General features: G+C 37.7%; 1 protein-coding gene across 1 annotated transcript in view; it reads left to right on the plus strand.

The window, feature by feature from the left end:
- LOC102513304 (fibrous sheath-interacting protein 2-like) overlaps positions 1-15,765 on the plus strand; it is a 66,725-nt gene that overhangs the window by 16,165 nt on the left and 34,795 nt on the right. The window contains exons 9-14 of the mRNA XM_032475871.1: positions 2,124-2,227; positions 3,891-3,936; positions 5,080-5,171; positions 7,321-7,372; positions 10,490-10,526; positions 14,523-14,559. Coding sequence (XP_032331762.1) covers positions 2,124-2,227; positions 3,891-3,936; positions 5,080-5,171; positions 7,321-7,372; positions 10,490-10,526; positions 14,523-14,559 — 368 coding nt within the window. The remainder of the gene's footprint in view (positions 1-2,123; positions 2,228-3,890; positions 3,937-5,079; positions 5,172-7,320; positions 7,373-10,489; positions 10,527-14,522; positions 14,560-15,765) is intronic.

Here is a 15,765-nt window from a genome sequence, read left to right on the forward strand (position 1 = left end):
TTGATAGCACTATAGTGTATAATTGGAAGTTTGCAAAGAAAGTAGAACTTAAATGTTTTCAACAACAACAAAAGATAAATATGTGAGTTGATGGATGTGTCAATTAACTGAATGGGGGGAATCCTTTCACAGTATACATCTATATCAAATCACCACAATGTACACTTTAGCTATCTTACAATTTTATGTGTCAATGTCATATATCAGTAAAGCAGATTTTAAAAAAGAAAGCAAAACCTCGGGGGAAAAAAAAAACCTCAGAGAGCGCCTTGCTCTGCCTGACCACACTATACTGCAAAGTTTCTGGGCCATGCCCCAGGTGAGAAGGAAGAGGAGGCCAGGGTGGGGCTAGCTAAAGAAACCTAGAGTCCTAAATGAGGAGCAGAGCAATAGTTCTTTTTTCTCCATGTTAACCTCACTTACCTGAAGCAACCAAGGCCCAAAGTTAGGAAAATGTGAAGCACCATCTGGTTTCTCTGCTCTCCAGCCTCTCCCACCACCTTTCCATTTTCCCACCATCTCTGAGAAGGAGTGGACTTTTCCCCCTAACTTTCCTTAAGGCCTTTCCTTCTTCTTCCTGAGCCCAGATAACTCTTATTCACGGGGTAAGAGTATCTCCAGTGCACGAAAGGAGAATTTTCTGAACCAACTATTCCAGGCTGTTGCTACACAAAAGGGAATATAAAGTTTAGGGAAATTTTTGATACAACTGCAAGGCTTGCAAGACGTACTGTCTTGGCCATGCCATCGTATTTTGGGATGCCAGGTGCTGAATATTACCTGGATATTTGTCATGGCATTCCTCCTGTTAAAAATTCTAACCTCCCTGGAGGGAGGACGGTATAGTTCTGTGGTAGAGTGCATGCCTAGCATGCATGAGGTCCTGGGTTCAAGTCCTAGTACCTCAGTTTAAAAAAATAATCAATCAATCAATCTAATTACCTACCCCCATTAAAAAAAATTAAAAATTCTAACCTCCCCTCTTCTAGCTCCACCCGCAGGCAGGAAGACTAGAGATCTTGTACTTAGAAAGTCAAAAATGAAAAAAAAATAAAATTTTTAAACAATAGCCCTATTGCATAATGCTTGTCTCATATCTGTCAAGGCCCATAAGTAAGTGCAATGAAAGATGGTCTCAGGTCCTACATATCAAAGGCATGATCACTATAAAAAATGTAAAATATAGGAAAACATGTAATATATGTAATGTGACAACCTAATAAACATGGGCAAAAGGCATGAACAACCACTTCACTGTAGACATACAGATGGCAAATAAGCACAAGAAAAGCTGTTTAACATTATTAGTCATTAGGGAAATACAAACCAAACCACAATGAGATACCACTACACACCCAGTAAAATGTCTAGAATTTAAGTAACTGACCATACTAAGTATTTGCAAGGACATGATGCAACTAGAACTCTGACATTGCTGGTGGGAATGTAAAATGGTACAACCACTGTGGAAGGCACCTTGGCAGCTTAAGTTAAACTTACATCTACCATAAACGATTTCAGTCATTCCACCCCTAGGTATGTGCCCACAAGAAATGAAAATAGATGTCCACGTTGAGACGTGTAAATCAGTGCCCATAGAAACATTATTCATAATAGTTAAAAAAAAAACTGGAGACAACCCAAATGCCCTTCAGCAGGCAAATGGATAAACTGTAGTGCGTCCATGAGATACTAGTCAGTAATAAAAAGGAGTAAACTATTAATACAGGCAACAATATTGATGAATCTCAAAACAATTATGCTGAATGAAGGAAGCCAGAACACCACACGCCTCCCTCCAAAAAAAAGAGTAGGAAGTCCTCTTTGATTCCTTCTATAGCAAACTCGAGATAATGCAAACTAATTTATAGTGAAGCAGATCAGTGATTGCCTGGGGGACAGGAGTACAGAGAGGAACTATAAGGGGGCACAAGGAAACTTTTGAGGGTGATGTAAATGTTTATCTTGATTGTGGTGATGGTTTCATAGGTTTATACATATGTCAAAACTGAACAAATGCTACATTTTAAATATGCATACTTTATTGTACTTCAGTTATAACTCAATAAAGTCAAATTCAATAAAATCAAAAATAATATGATTTCTCTTTCATTTGCTTTTAGGACCATCTCACCATTTGTTTAGTTCTGTAATGATTCCTAACAAAGCATCATTAACTTCATTACCTTCTCAGCATAATGTACGGAGGAACACAACAGAACAAAAGGTAGAAAATTGTATGTCCCAGGTGCTTCGTGATGATCATTCATTTATCTGGTTAACTTTTCTTTCTATAGGAGAGCCCTTTCACAGGCATGGTACTGACTGGTTAGAAATAATGACACAACATTGTAAAATGATTATAAATCAATAAAAAATGTTAAAAAAAAATAAAAATTAAAAAATTTAAAAAAAAGAAATAATGGGGTTCTACACAGGTCTGGACCCTCTCCCTGGTAGAGAAGGTTCTGTGTCAGCTTCATGCTAAATGTGCCATGTAGTTGAGCAGAAACTAACAAATATTTGATGATGATGATGATAGCTGACATTTATTGAGAACTGCTGTGGGCCAGGTCCTGTGCTAAACTGGAAGGAAGGGAAAAGGGGGAAAGTAGGTGACATACAAAGATGGAAAAGACATCATCACTGCTCTTGAGGACTCACCATTCAGGGATCAGACACACATAAACAAAAGTCCTTACAGTCAAATGAGAAGAGAGTTTTGATTTGTTCAAAATGTGGAAGTACAGAAGATTTAGAAAATAGTCCTACCTGGAGAAATCTAAAAAAGCTTTATAAAGGGAGGGCTTAATTGAAGTAGGTCTTAAAACGTGAGTGGGAAGTTTCCAGATGATGAGCATATAGTGAGGGAGTGTTGCAGACAGACTTAAAGTGATAAGTGAAAGCATGAATGTTCAAGCCAGCAAAGCCAGGGCAGTGCAGGAGAGGACAATGAAAAAGGTAGGTTGAAGTCAGAGCTTGGTATACCTTGCTGAAGTATGAATTTATTCTCTCAGTAGTAGGGAACCATTGCAAGTTTTTGAGTAGCAATGTGTAATCAGAATGATTTGGGTTTCAAAAAATAATCTGGCTGCAGTGTGTGAGATAAATACATAGAAGAGACTAAAGACAAGATAGTGTTGAGTCTACTGGGATAGTCAGATAAAAATGATAAAGCCCCAAACAAAGGCAGTGACAATGAGGGTGAACCAGAGGCCCAGATTTAAGATATTTCAGAGTCAGACTATGTCAGGATTTAGTGACTCAATAGATGCCTGGATCCAGAGAAAGGGAGATGATGAGGAGGATGAAGGAGGAGGAGGAGGAGGAAAAGGAGAAGATTGAATTTTTGTGTATAGGTTTTCTTGAAGTGGGCTGTCTTTTCTCTGTGGTCCCATGGTGCTCAGGCTTACCTCCTATCTCAGAGCTCATTGTACTCCATATTTGTCTGTTCTACAGGATGATAAACTTCTTGAGGTCAGGAATTATATATCTTATGTCAGTTCCATGCAGTATACTCAATAAGCATTATATCAGATTAGACTGGCCTTATCTGAAATAAATGGAACAACTCTAAGCTTTCTAGAATGGAGCACTGGATAGATTGTTTTGCTTTTAACCAAAATATGAGACACAGTAGCAAGTTTGGAAAAATGGGAGTACCTAGGTACATGATAATTGTCATTTTAAACTAGTTAAGTTTAGGTACCTGGAAAAAGGTACCCAGTAAGAGGTTGATAATATGTGTTAGCATTGAGACCAGAGTTTAGGAGAGAGGTAGAGGGTGGGGGAGATACTGTATTAATTTCATTGCTCTAGGGTCAGCAAAAGCTGCATTTAGAAGGCTAATTAGTGATTAATGTTTTTTTCTTTAACGTTAAACCATACAGAAAGATAGAAGAATGATTAGAACATCATATTCTTTAAATGACAGAGGTAAGAAAATGAACAGTATTTATAATATCTTTCAGTTAAATAATTAGTTTTGTCATACAGTTTTCAAAGTTATACTTTTTCCCTGATTATAAAAGTCTATGATTATTTTGATAAAGGAAGATATAAAAAGTATTCATGATTGTAAATATTAGTATCCCACATTTTTGAGTGATTGCTGGGTGAATAGGCCCTTTGGAATTTGCAAAGAAATTGTGGAGAAATTAGAGTCTCTGCTGTGGCTTCCTATGTAAGTTCCTGACATACTATGGTTAGGGAACCCCTGTCAGAGAATTCTCCCCAGGAAGGTCTCTACACTCTCATGCCATCCTTTCTCCCAAAACATAAAAATACATCCTTTTCCTAGCTCCCAGAGCTGGCCTGGAGGTTAGTTAAGTCTCTGTTAGTCTCTGCAAAATATTCCCACTCATATCCTGCACACAGTGTCCAAGAGTACTAGGACAACTCCACCTGAGTGGCCCACGAGCACCTCAAATCCAGTATGCACAAAACCAAATTCATCATCTTCTAGTCACTCCCAAACCTGTTCTCCATTCCTCCTAATATTATTTAGGCACAAAACCTGAGTCATCTTTGAATCTTTCCTATTGCTCATATTCTATATCCAAAAGTTGCCACCTTCTGTCCAATCTACCTTCTTAAATTCTCATAAGCTTCCCTTCCTTTCCATTCATACCACCCATGCCCTTAAGTTCTGCAATAATTTGCCTCCAGTCTCCTCTTCTTCCTATTAATCTCTCCTACATTCTGCTGTGAATGTAATCTTCATGAAATACAGCTTTGGACATATAATTTCTCTACCCAAAAGTCCTCAGTGGTTCCCCTTTGCCTACTGAAAAAAGTGCAAAACAGTTCACTCTAGGGTGGGGGAGTAGAGGGAGATTATGCTGGTGAAGTAATTTAGGGTCAGAAGTTAGGGAGTTCAGGCTTGTCCCCCAGAGGGCTGTGGTGAGCCACTAGAAGCTTGTAAGTAGGGGACTTCAAAAAAAGCATCTTATACTTGGAGATACTGCCTGAACTTCTATAAATAAATGCATCCTTGACTATGGTAATTCTAGACATTATGGCAGCCCAGCAAGAACTATATCATTTTTTCATATTTAAAGGTACTCTTCTTTCCCCCAGAAACTACAAGCACTTCACTTCAAGCTCCAGATGTTTCTGCTAAAACAGCAAATGTCTGTAGACACACTCCACGGCATATTTCGAATCGAGAGGCAAGTAACGTTTCTTTTGTCCCAGATATAGATGAAACAAACGAAGTATGAAGTTATGATCAAGATTAGCATAACACAGTTTCATTCATTAAATGACAGTTAAGAACAGCTTTGTTCCCTGAAATTAACCACTCTATAGTAAGATTTTATAAAAACTGAAATGCAAACTCACAGAAATAATCCTGTGCTACTTCAGACTTCTGACTCTCATAGCCATCAGTTATGTTAGTGTTGCCATACTCTAAGTATAGGGACTAAAAATACATCCTTTTCCCAGCTCCCAAGGATGGCCTGGACGTTAGCTACTGATAGGGACTATCAGTAACAAGTTGTAAGCTAGCAAAAGAAAATTGGTGAGCCTGAGATTTTAAATATGTTAAATGGATCCAAAATGTGAATATTTGTCTCAATTCTTAATAGAGATTCACTAGAAACAACTTGAATGTTCCCCTTTAGCCCTTGGATTATAGGCTTCCTAAATAATGAGCTTTAGGAGCTTCAAGGTCGATACCTGTGCCCTGCAGAGGAAGCAACAAATTGGGCTTTTGTGAATCATTTCTCTTCTAGTGCTGGTGGATTGTGCAGAGACATCCAGCCTCACTCTATCCCCTTTATGATCAGTGGTCACTCATCTGATGGTGGGAAATTGGCAACAGGCATTCAGGGTTCAGCCTCTGGTCACAACATATATCGCCTCTGTGGGTTGCCAATTTGTCGTTCGTTATAAGAATCAAATCCACATCCTTCTGATGGGCCCCTTCTTCCCGTGATACAGCCCTGCCTTCCTGCTTTACCCCCTCTGCTCTATCCGGAAAATGTCCTTTAGATCTTCAACCATTGCAAGTGCTTTGGGACCTAAAGATGAGGCCTCGGCTCCAGTAGTGATACTAAATTGTGGCTGATGCCTTCCACCTGAATTGCCAGTGTTTGTTAGTTTAGTAAAATAAACACTTGAAATTCAGAATTTATATGTATTTAAAATTTCTTTACAAAAATAAAATAATCTTATTAAATGGAAAAAATTTTTTTTAAAAATCTATGTCCTTGGCTCCATTAGCACTGTGTTAACTAGCTCAGCTGTTTTAAAAAGTTAACATGGTTTGAAAGACATGTTATCAAGCAGGACATTCACTAAAGTTTTCCCAAATGAATTCTACACAGCTAAGGTAGAAACTGGCATCCTTTGCCATATCCTATGTTAAAAAGCATAGTAAGTGACAGACTCAATGATATATGCTGCTCAAATGCAGCATGTTAGCCACAATATGCTTCACTGTATAAGCAAACATTTATGAAACACCTGCTGAGTCCGGGGCACTGTGCTGCTGTGTTAACATCCATAATCGGTATGCTCAGTATCTGAAAAAAGAATCTTCTTAACTACTTTGAGATAGTCTAGTAGTTGCACACCAGGAATTAATTTTTTCACTAGCCTCACTGTAGTGTCAGGAAAAAAAAGTATTACTAAGTGTAGTATGGATGGCAAACTTAATAGTACATGTTACCTGCCCCCCCCAAAAAGGCAATAAACAAATTTAGACCATCTGTTTTTAAAGAAAGCTTTAAAATACATTGGACAATATGAGTACATCAAATGGTCACAAATACCTAATTTATTTTGAGAAATAGCATGACCACTTTTATTACAGTAGAACCCAACACTGTTTTCCAGCTTTTTTCTCCCATCCCATCAGTGTCAGGAAAGGTACTTCTGGTGGCTTGTGTTCAGCTCTCAGACCTGGAAAACAAATGAGGTCTACTCCATTAGATTTATCTTCCTGAATAATTACCTAAGCAGGTAGAGCTCTTGGCCAAATCAAAGAGTCACATCCCACATATGAGAAAACCTGCTCTCTGCCTTCCAGCGCTCTCAAAACATTTCCCCTATTATTAACTTTCTTTAAAACCCACACATTTTTTTTAGCTATTCAGCCGATTACCTTCCATGCTACTCAGTGCGTTCGTCAGATAGTTAATTTAGTATATTATGAATTCCATAAGTAATATATAATGTAAACCAAATAAAACACGTATATTTATTATAAAATGACTTTTTAAATCAGTTTATTAAACTTCTGTGAGAAATAGCTGATGTTCAAATTCTTTGAAAACTCCTTTGAGGATTTTCTTTTCCTTGTGGCATATATAGGTAACAGATGCTGATTTGAATGGGAAGAAGGCCAAGAAAACAACTGTAACCTGTAAGTCAGATAAACATTAGCAATAGTTATTAAGGAAATCTTGCGATCCATTAATGCGTTCATTCAACTAACATTTATTGAGCTTTTGCTACATTGCATGCACTGTGCTAATTATTGAACATACAAAGTAGAAAAGCCATGGTCCCTAGACTGGATTTTACAGTTTAATGGAGAACAGTCATGCCAGTAATCACAACCCAATATGATCAGTGTAAGAAAGGAAGTATATACAAAGTGCAGTGGAAGCATAGCAAAGCCAAGGAAGCTTTTACAGAAGAGGCCCCAGTTGAGCTGAAACATGAAGGATGAGAAAGAATTTTCTAAGCAGACAAATGGAAGGAGAACCTTCCAGGAGAAGGGAATATATTTACCAAGTTATTTTGCATTAGAGCATAGTGTATTACTATGTACCAGGTACTATGCTAAACTCTATATTCTCTCATTTAACCCTCCTGACAATAAAACTATTTTTATCCTCATTTTACACATACGTAAACTAAGTCTCAGAGTGCCCAAGATTTCACATAATATGTGGCAAAGCCTGAATTTTAACCCAGGTCAATCTTGCTCAACCAATCCTAACTGCAATACCATACTGCCTCTCACTACAGTTAAAGAGGCTATTTACAATAGTCAAGCCTAGAAATAAGTCCTGAACAAAGTCAGTGACAGTGAGGATGAAGAACTGGGCACAGATTTGACTCAGACTAAGAAGGTCGAATGGATGAGATTTGGTAACTGATTAAATATGGGAGAAGAGTGAATTGAAAACAAATCCCAGATTTCTGGACTGCGCAACTTAATGGATAGTGAATAGTGGTGCCATTCAGTAGGTAGGCAATACAGAAGGATGAACAAGTTTGGAAGAGAAAAACTTAGTTCAGCTTTGAATGTATTGAGTTTGAGGTGCCTGAGAGCATCCAAGTGGGACATCTAAGTAGAACAGTCAAGGAGGCAGTTATAGATATTGGTCTGGGAATCATGGGAGAAGCAATGAAAAGAATGCCTTATATCAAAACCTATGGGAAAATGGGAAATAACAAAAGCTCTTCCCTTCCCTCTTTGACCTAAGAGTTATCCATAAGTATGTTTCTTAATTATCAAGAAATTAAGATTTGGGGTCACAATTTTTAAACTAGGTTCAGAGAATGTAAATCTTTAACACGTTGAAGTTGTTAAGAATTTCTTTCTTTTCTTTTCTTTTCTTTTCTTTTCTTTCTTTCTATGTGATTGATATTTGACTGTGTTCCATGGACATACCAAAGAATGTATATTCTCTATTTGAAGGATGTAAGGCTCCAAATAAATTTTAAATTATATTTATTGTTTATATTATTCAATTATTGCATATCTTTACTGATTTTTTTGTCTACTAGATTCTTTTCTTACTGTCCACTAGATGTGTCCAGCCATCAAGGAGGTGTATTGAAGTTCTAAACTATAATTGTATTTTTACCAAATTCCCATCGCTTTTCTAATAGGTTTTACATGGTTAGGTTCATTAGGATATATAATCTGCCATGTTGCTAGAAACCATAGAAGAGTTCCTTATTTTTTTAAACATTGCATTAGTTATCTATTGCTGAATAACAAATCACCCCAAAACTTGGCAGCTTTAAAAAACATCTCACCGTTTCTGTGGTTAGGAATACAGGAGCAACTTAGCTGGATTGTTCTGATTTAGAGTCTCTCTTGAGGTTAGGTCAAGATGTCATTCAGGGCTGCTGTAGTCATCTAAAAGCTTGACTGGGACTGGAGGATTCACTTCCAAGGTGGCTCACTCACATACCTGGCTGTTGGCAGGACATGCTTACCATACGTCTCTTGAGTATCCTCATGATATGGCATCTGGCTTCCCCTAGAGTGTGTGATCCAAGAGAGAGGGGCTGAAGCCACAGTGTATTTTATAACCTAGTCTCAGAAGTTATACAGCATCACTTCCACTGAATATTCCTTTGAAACAAGTCAGTAAATCCAACCTACACTCAAGGGAAAAAGAATTAACCTCCACCACTTAGAGGAAGTATTATCAAAGAATTTGTAGACATATTTTAAAACTGCCAAAATAGTATTATCTTCATACTTTTTTTCAGGTTTGTGGACTATTAATTCCAGCTCCTTCCTTTCCAAATCTGTACACACTCTAAAACATACTCAAAAACATATATATACACAAAGGAAACTCAAGAAGGTACATAGAATTTAAGTAAAACTTTTAAGCAGATCATTGGAATTTATTGGTTACTCACAATACACTTTACATTTATTGGGAGAAAAATAAATAGCAATTCACCTTGACTTTGAACTGGCTCTAACTGATAATGCTACTGTCTATTATTCAAAGTATTCTGTTTGTCAAAGACTGTTTATTCATGTATGTGCATAATTGACATACACCATCCCAGTATTCTTAGGAACGTATTCTACATGAAGACTTGCTTTAGTATAATTATCTGGAAATAGTTACTAAAATCTACTTATAGAACTTTGCTAGATGGCATATAAAACATGTTAAACAGTATTTGAGTGGGGAGAGATTAATGATAGGCAGACTGATGAACAAACATTGAACCAACATGTGTGTTAAAGAATTAATTCAACAAATAAGTGTTATTGAGTGCTTACTATATACCAGGCACTGTAAACTAGTAATCACAATACAGCATAGGAAGTCTTGTAACAGAAGGATGTATAGGGTGCTTCAGAAGCATTGACAGAGAATGCCTGTCTTCCTAGTCAGGTATTAAGGAAGGCTCTCTGAAGGAGGTGACACAAGCTGAATGAGTCCCAAAGGATGAGAAATTTAAAAAAGGAACACTAGAGTTACAAAGGAAATAGTGAGAGCAGAGGCAAAGGGAATTGCGTGTTGTTCAGTATCTCTGGAGCATAGAATATACATAGAATACTGACCAGTGATAAGGCTGGTGAGGTAGGCAGTTGCCCCAGATCTTAAGTTATATTTTATGCCCCCTAGTAGTCCCTGGAGGGTTTAAGCAGAGCAGTGACAGCATGGAATAAAAGACCTATTAAGATATGTTAATTACAATTTTACAAGTAGCTTGTGAAGGATGCCAACAAATAGTAATTTTATTTTTCTCTCTGAAAATACACCTGCAGTTCATGAAATCATCCCTTCTCACAACTCATCAACTGAGTAAGTATCTAAGGAAACATGATAATGTATTATTTTAAATTAACATTTAAATAATTACACAGGAGTGCTGCATGAATCCTCCATTCTTGTAGTTTTGCTTGTATGTAGTGACACTGTCATCTTTTGCAACATCTCAGGACTAAGCTAAAATCGTAAAGTAGGCAAAGGTAGTCATTCGTGCTCTTCCACCTCCTCCTCTCTTTGTTCTCACTTTAATTTTGTGCCCTCTAATATACAGTACCTTTACTCCCTTTTAAGGTAGCACTGCTTATTCTGGGATCTGGATCTATTCTTTTCCTCTCTCCCCATTCAAACATGCATTATTTGTGCCTTTGGAGGTTATTGGTTTTCTAATGATGATAAATTAGTTTACTATATAGTATTAGGGACTTAATCTGTTACCCCTTCCTAAGGATATTTACACTGTAATCCAAAGTAATCAATGTCTAATGATGCAAAATAAAGGCCAGTGAAGAAGATTTTTTTGGCCTGGGGGCTTTTCAGCACTCAAACCTTGGTGGCCACCTATTCTGCTGATGTCCTAGTCCCCGCAGACTTGAATAATATTTCATGCATATAGAATATACATACCCAACACTGTCATCTTTCAAACAGTCAACAAACCAAAAGAGGATCAGGATAGTTTTTTTAATCCCAAACTCTGATGAAAATGGTTGGGTAAAGCAAAGTAGTGTATGGTGGTAAATGGTGTTGACATTCAGACCAAACTTTTTAGAAAATGATTTTGAGCTAGAGGTGATAGAAGTCAGTTTGTCTGATTTACTCAGGGCTCATGGGAGACAAGGATGCTGAAGGAAAGAAGCTGACCAGCTCAGTAATAAGATAGTTTCAAGAAATAAAGGTGAGAGAATAATGATTATGCATAGTTTTATATAGTGTCAATTCCTTCCTCCCTCTTCCTCTTGTCCCCACCCCCACCTTAGACTACAGAACCACAGAGTCACTTGAGTCTTTTCAATAGCAAATGCTCTGGATACCCATTTATTAAAAATCAACTAAGGTGAAGAACTCTACACATGACCTGGAGCTTCTCCCTCATTCCTCTCAAATACACAGGGTTAAATATTTTTAGCTATACCTAGGACAGTTTCAGGCCAGAGCACAAGAAAACGTAGCTACAGCATCAACTCATATGGCTCTGCCCATTGCACCTGTGTCACATTTCTTTACCTGACAGAGAACACACGAGTTCGAGGCCTTTGGCTTGGTCCTCTTGTTCTGATGTAGCTCCTTGCTTCCCAGGACTCAACTTGTGGAGTCGTCATGTCTTCCACCATTCACCTCTGCTCTCTTCTCTTCCCTTAACTCCTTAGTTCTCTGTTTTTTCTAATGCTAACATAAAGGACATACACAGTAAGCTTAATAAAATAGAATTAGGAACCAAAGAAGTCAGGACAAGAGGAAGCAAATGTAATAAGATAGTGGCGGGGTAAACAGTTGTAATAATTAAGCTTTGCATATAGATACTGAGTATGATCTTATGCTTAGGATGGAAGATGAGAGGAGAAACAGAGTAAAGAAAGCAGTGAGTCTGTTGCCCTGAAGATTGTGCTCAGTTTGTATTTAATTCATTAGATGACAGTCCAGTGGTTTTGAGGAGGGATGTGATATCAAATCAATAACTCTACTGCACACCTCCGACATCATCACGTAGGACAAATTGCAGACAGTTAAATAGATGCCGCCTGCAGAAGTCCACTAATGATTTGTAACCTGCACAGTGGCCTTCGTTTGGAGTACAGAAAAGTATGCATAGATCTAAAACATGTTAAATGGGAATTTATCTATCAAAATTTGAGAACCTACTATGTAGAAAGAATAGTGCTGAGTATTAGAGGGATACCAAGATAAATAAAACGCTGCTTCTGACCTCAGTTGTGCTTCACAGAGCATCAGGAGAAAAGGCAGGGAGACATGAGCAATGCCAGAGAGTGAATTGAGGGCAGGACAGTGGGTAAAATGTCAGGCACAGGGAGGGCCACCCATGGAACTACCCAGTCTTTGGCTTCTCAGATTGGAACACTGATGTTAGGATACAGTGGTGCTCCTTTTAAATTGCATTCAACTACTGGAATGAGTAAATGGCTTTGACAGTAGAATGGACTACATATATATATGATCAAGAGGTATCAGGCATCATCCCAAAGCTATAGGCCTGAGATACCAGTAGGAGACCACTAATTAGATTAAAAATTCATATTCAGAAGGATTAGGCAGACTAAAATTTAGTTTTGTCACAATCTTCAAGGGGTGGTTGGCCAGGTATCTTCTGGATTAAAGTGAGGTTGTGTGGAGGAGAAGGTCAGAAACAGAAAGGTTTTTATAGTTTTATGACATGTCAAATTAAACTGTGAAAGTCTATGCCTTATCTTTGGGGCTTCTGAACTAATTGTCATTAATATCACTGCCATCTTTATTTAAGAAGTAGAGGGTTGGCAGTACAAATGACCTAAACCTTAGACACTTCACTCTAGTAGCATCAACTATCAAAGAAAACCACGTAAGACTAGGGAAAAGTGGATAGACTATCATGGCACTCCTAGAATTGTGGTGGAACTTTCCAACGTAACATTGAGTTCATTTGCATGTTTCTGCTCAACTGACTCCAATGAGAAACTGATCATGAGCTCATTGCAAATTGCAGATTGTATCCATCATTACAACTGATTTCTACTGGTCTCATATGAGGCTTTTCTGATCTATGGGGTTAGTTTTGTTCTCAGGTCTGTGCTGTCTCCTTTTATCTAAATTCATGCCTTTGGGACATAAAGCCTGTGGGGACAGGTAGCAACAAATGCACAGGACTCCACTTGCTGCCTGTGGTATGAGGTAGAGCAGAAAAAAGAATCTGGGTGCCTTAGACTGCAGAGGATCTCCAGAAAGGAAATTGGGCTAGAGTTGGCCTAAGAAACTGGGTCTTAGAAAAATAAATGAAGCCAAAGGATAGGAACTATGTCACTGATGTTAGCATACATGTTCCAGGTTCCATGTTGCAAAAAAGGTATTATCTGAGGGTGGGCTATTGCTGCCAAAACCTTGCTGAGACCTGTATAGTTTTCTTTTGCTTCTAGGGGTTAGGTTGTTAATTTCACAGTCTGACTATATTTCTCAAAATTAAATTGTTAGGCCTTGGGGAAAGAAATACATTTGATAACACAAGGGCAGGCCAAGTAAAAATGAAGATAGAGTGCCATTGTTCCTTTAAGAAGGTCAAGAAGAAGAGAGGCAAGGGATCCATGTAGGCAGGAAAGTATGAAAATAAATCAGAACTAGTCTTAGGCCTTGATTTTTAAAGACTCTTTGTTATTATTCTATAATTTACATGATTTGGTTCTCTTGCTACAATTTAGTAAGGTATAATTTTGGTTCCATGTAGTACGTGATAATAAATTATTTTGATTAGAACATAGACTACTGTGATACCCAGAAAAGAGCTACATCTAATTTGGTATCACATATGCTTGGAAACACTTTATTTTAATCTACCATTATTAATAATCATCCATAGATCATTTCCTACTGTGGGGCACAGGGAAGAGACTAGGAATTTTGAGGAGAGGATAGAAAATGAATTATCAAAAAGCTCTGATCAAGCAGGCCAGGCAGAAAGGACTAGCCCATCCTTTCTCTTTCCAACCTCATGCTCTTCTCAACTCACCACAGAACAAACATGGCCCCGGTATGTCAAGAGTGGTAATAGCAGGTAGGTGTTACTATATGCAGCAGCGATTCTACTGTTTGTGTTCATTCTACTCCTCTGAGTAATAGAGCATGTCCTATACCCAGGGGCTAAATACTTGGAGGCTAACTAGGGGGATTAGATAAAAAATAAACCTTATCTTCTTCGTGAATTGCTGGGGAGGAAAAAAAACTCGCAAGCACAAGCTGGAATCTGATTCAATGACTAGGAATTTGGAGGAAATTTACATAAATTATTAACCAAAAGTAATAAAATCAATCTCTTTACTTTTTCAGACAACAAAACTACCATCAAAATCGCTGTCAAGAAAAAGTATGTACGATGAAATTCACTGATAAAGCAACATATTTTTGATATTTTCTAATATGTTATTAGAGAAAAATCTGTGAGTCAGACAACCAGCAAAATCATCTGTTGATATTAGTCAGTTTTCCACTTTGCCTTTTTCTCTTGCCTTTCACTCTGAGTTAATCTTGAGTTTTGCAGAGGGTCCACAGTTATTGTTAAAAGAGTTATTGTTAAAAGGGGTCTAGAATTACTGCTACTGACCTTTTGTGCAGGGGACTCAAGGGGGTAGATTAGGGGAGGTTTAGGATTAATCATCACAGGGAAAGCATCAAAGACCGCAGACCATTCCATAGTGGGAAGACATTAAAGGAAAATGCCTTTGCAGATGCTTGTAGGTCATCTGGCTCAGGGGCATCCTGCCCCTCAGGCAGGTGAGCCAGGATGTCAGGATCATCTTTTAATTCTGCTGAGAGTAAGAAGAATTTTAGGATGGCTACTCCATCAAAAGAAGGCGCCTGGTCAGAAGAGAGCTGTAGCTTGGACCAGGCAAAAAGAAGAAGGTGAATTTGATAAGCCCTAACTCTGGGGCTAGGCAGAGGAATCATGAACAAGAGAGGAGCTCAGGGGAGTAGCAAATTCACACACCCTTTCACACATACACCTGATCAGTTCATAGAACATGCAACAAACACAAAGACTGAGACATACTGGCACAAAAAGGATATTTCTTGGTTTAATCATATAGTGAAAATAAGCTGAAAAATCAAATTCTGTTTATCATATTTCACTTCACTTAAAACTTGAGGAATGTCCCAATTTTATATATCAAAGTTGAAAATGTTTCTTCTCAGCTACCCTAAGCCTAATAATGTAGGTTTGCTGTACATTATCTCTGGTGATAAGAAAATAATATATATTGAAATTCTTAGCTCGTATGTACTGGAACGGATTTAGACCAATTTAGACCAGGAAGGTAAGTAACTTACCTATTAATGTTTAAATGTTATTCTTAGAAGTGTTTGATTTAGGAGATGTTTATGTAAAACAAGTGTTTTTCAACCATATGCTGTCATTTCAAACTATGTTTTTCAAACTCAGGAGCCATTTTCTAGTCTGTGCAGTAGATGAAAAAAATGCATTACGAGACCTAGATAGTGGTGATGTTTGCACATTTTGAATGTTCTTATTGCCACTAAATTGTATACCTTAAAATGGTAAATTTTATGTTAC

The sequence above is a fragment of the Camelus ferus genome, chromosome X (assembly GCF_009834535.1).
Source record: "Camelus ferus isolate YT-003-E chromosome X, BCGSAC_Cfer_1.0, whole genome shotgun sequence".
Classification (NCBI taxonomy): domain Eukaryota; kingdom Metazoa; phylum Chordata; class Mammalia; order Artiodactyla; family Camelidae; genus Camelus; species Camelus ferus.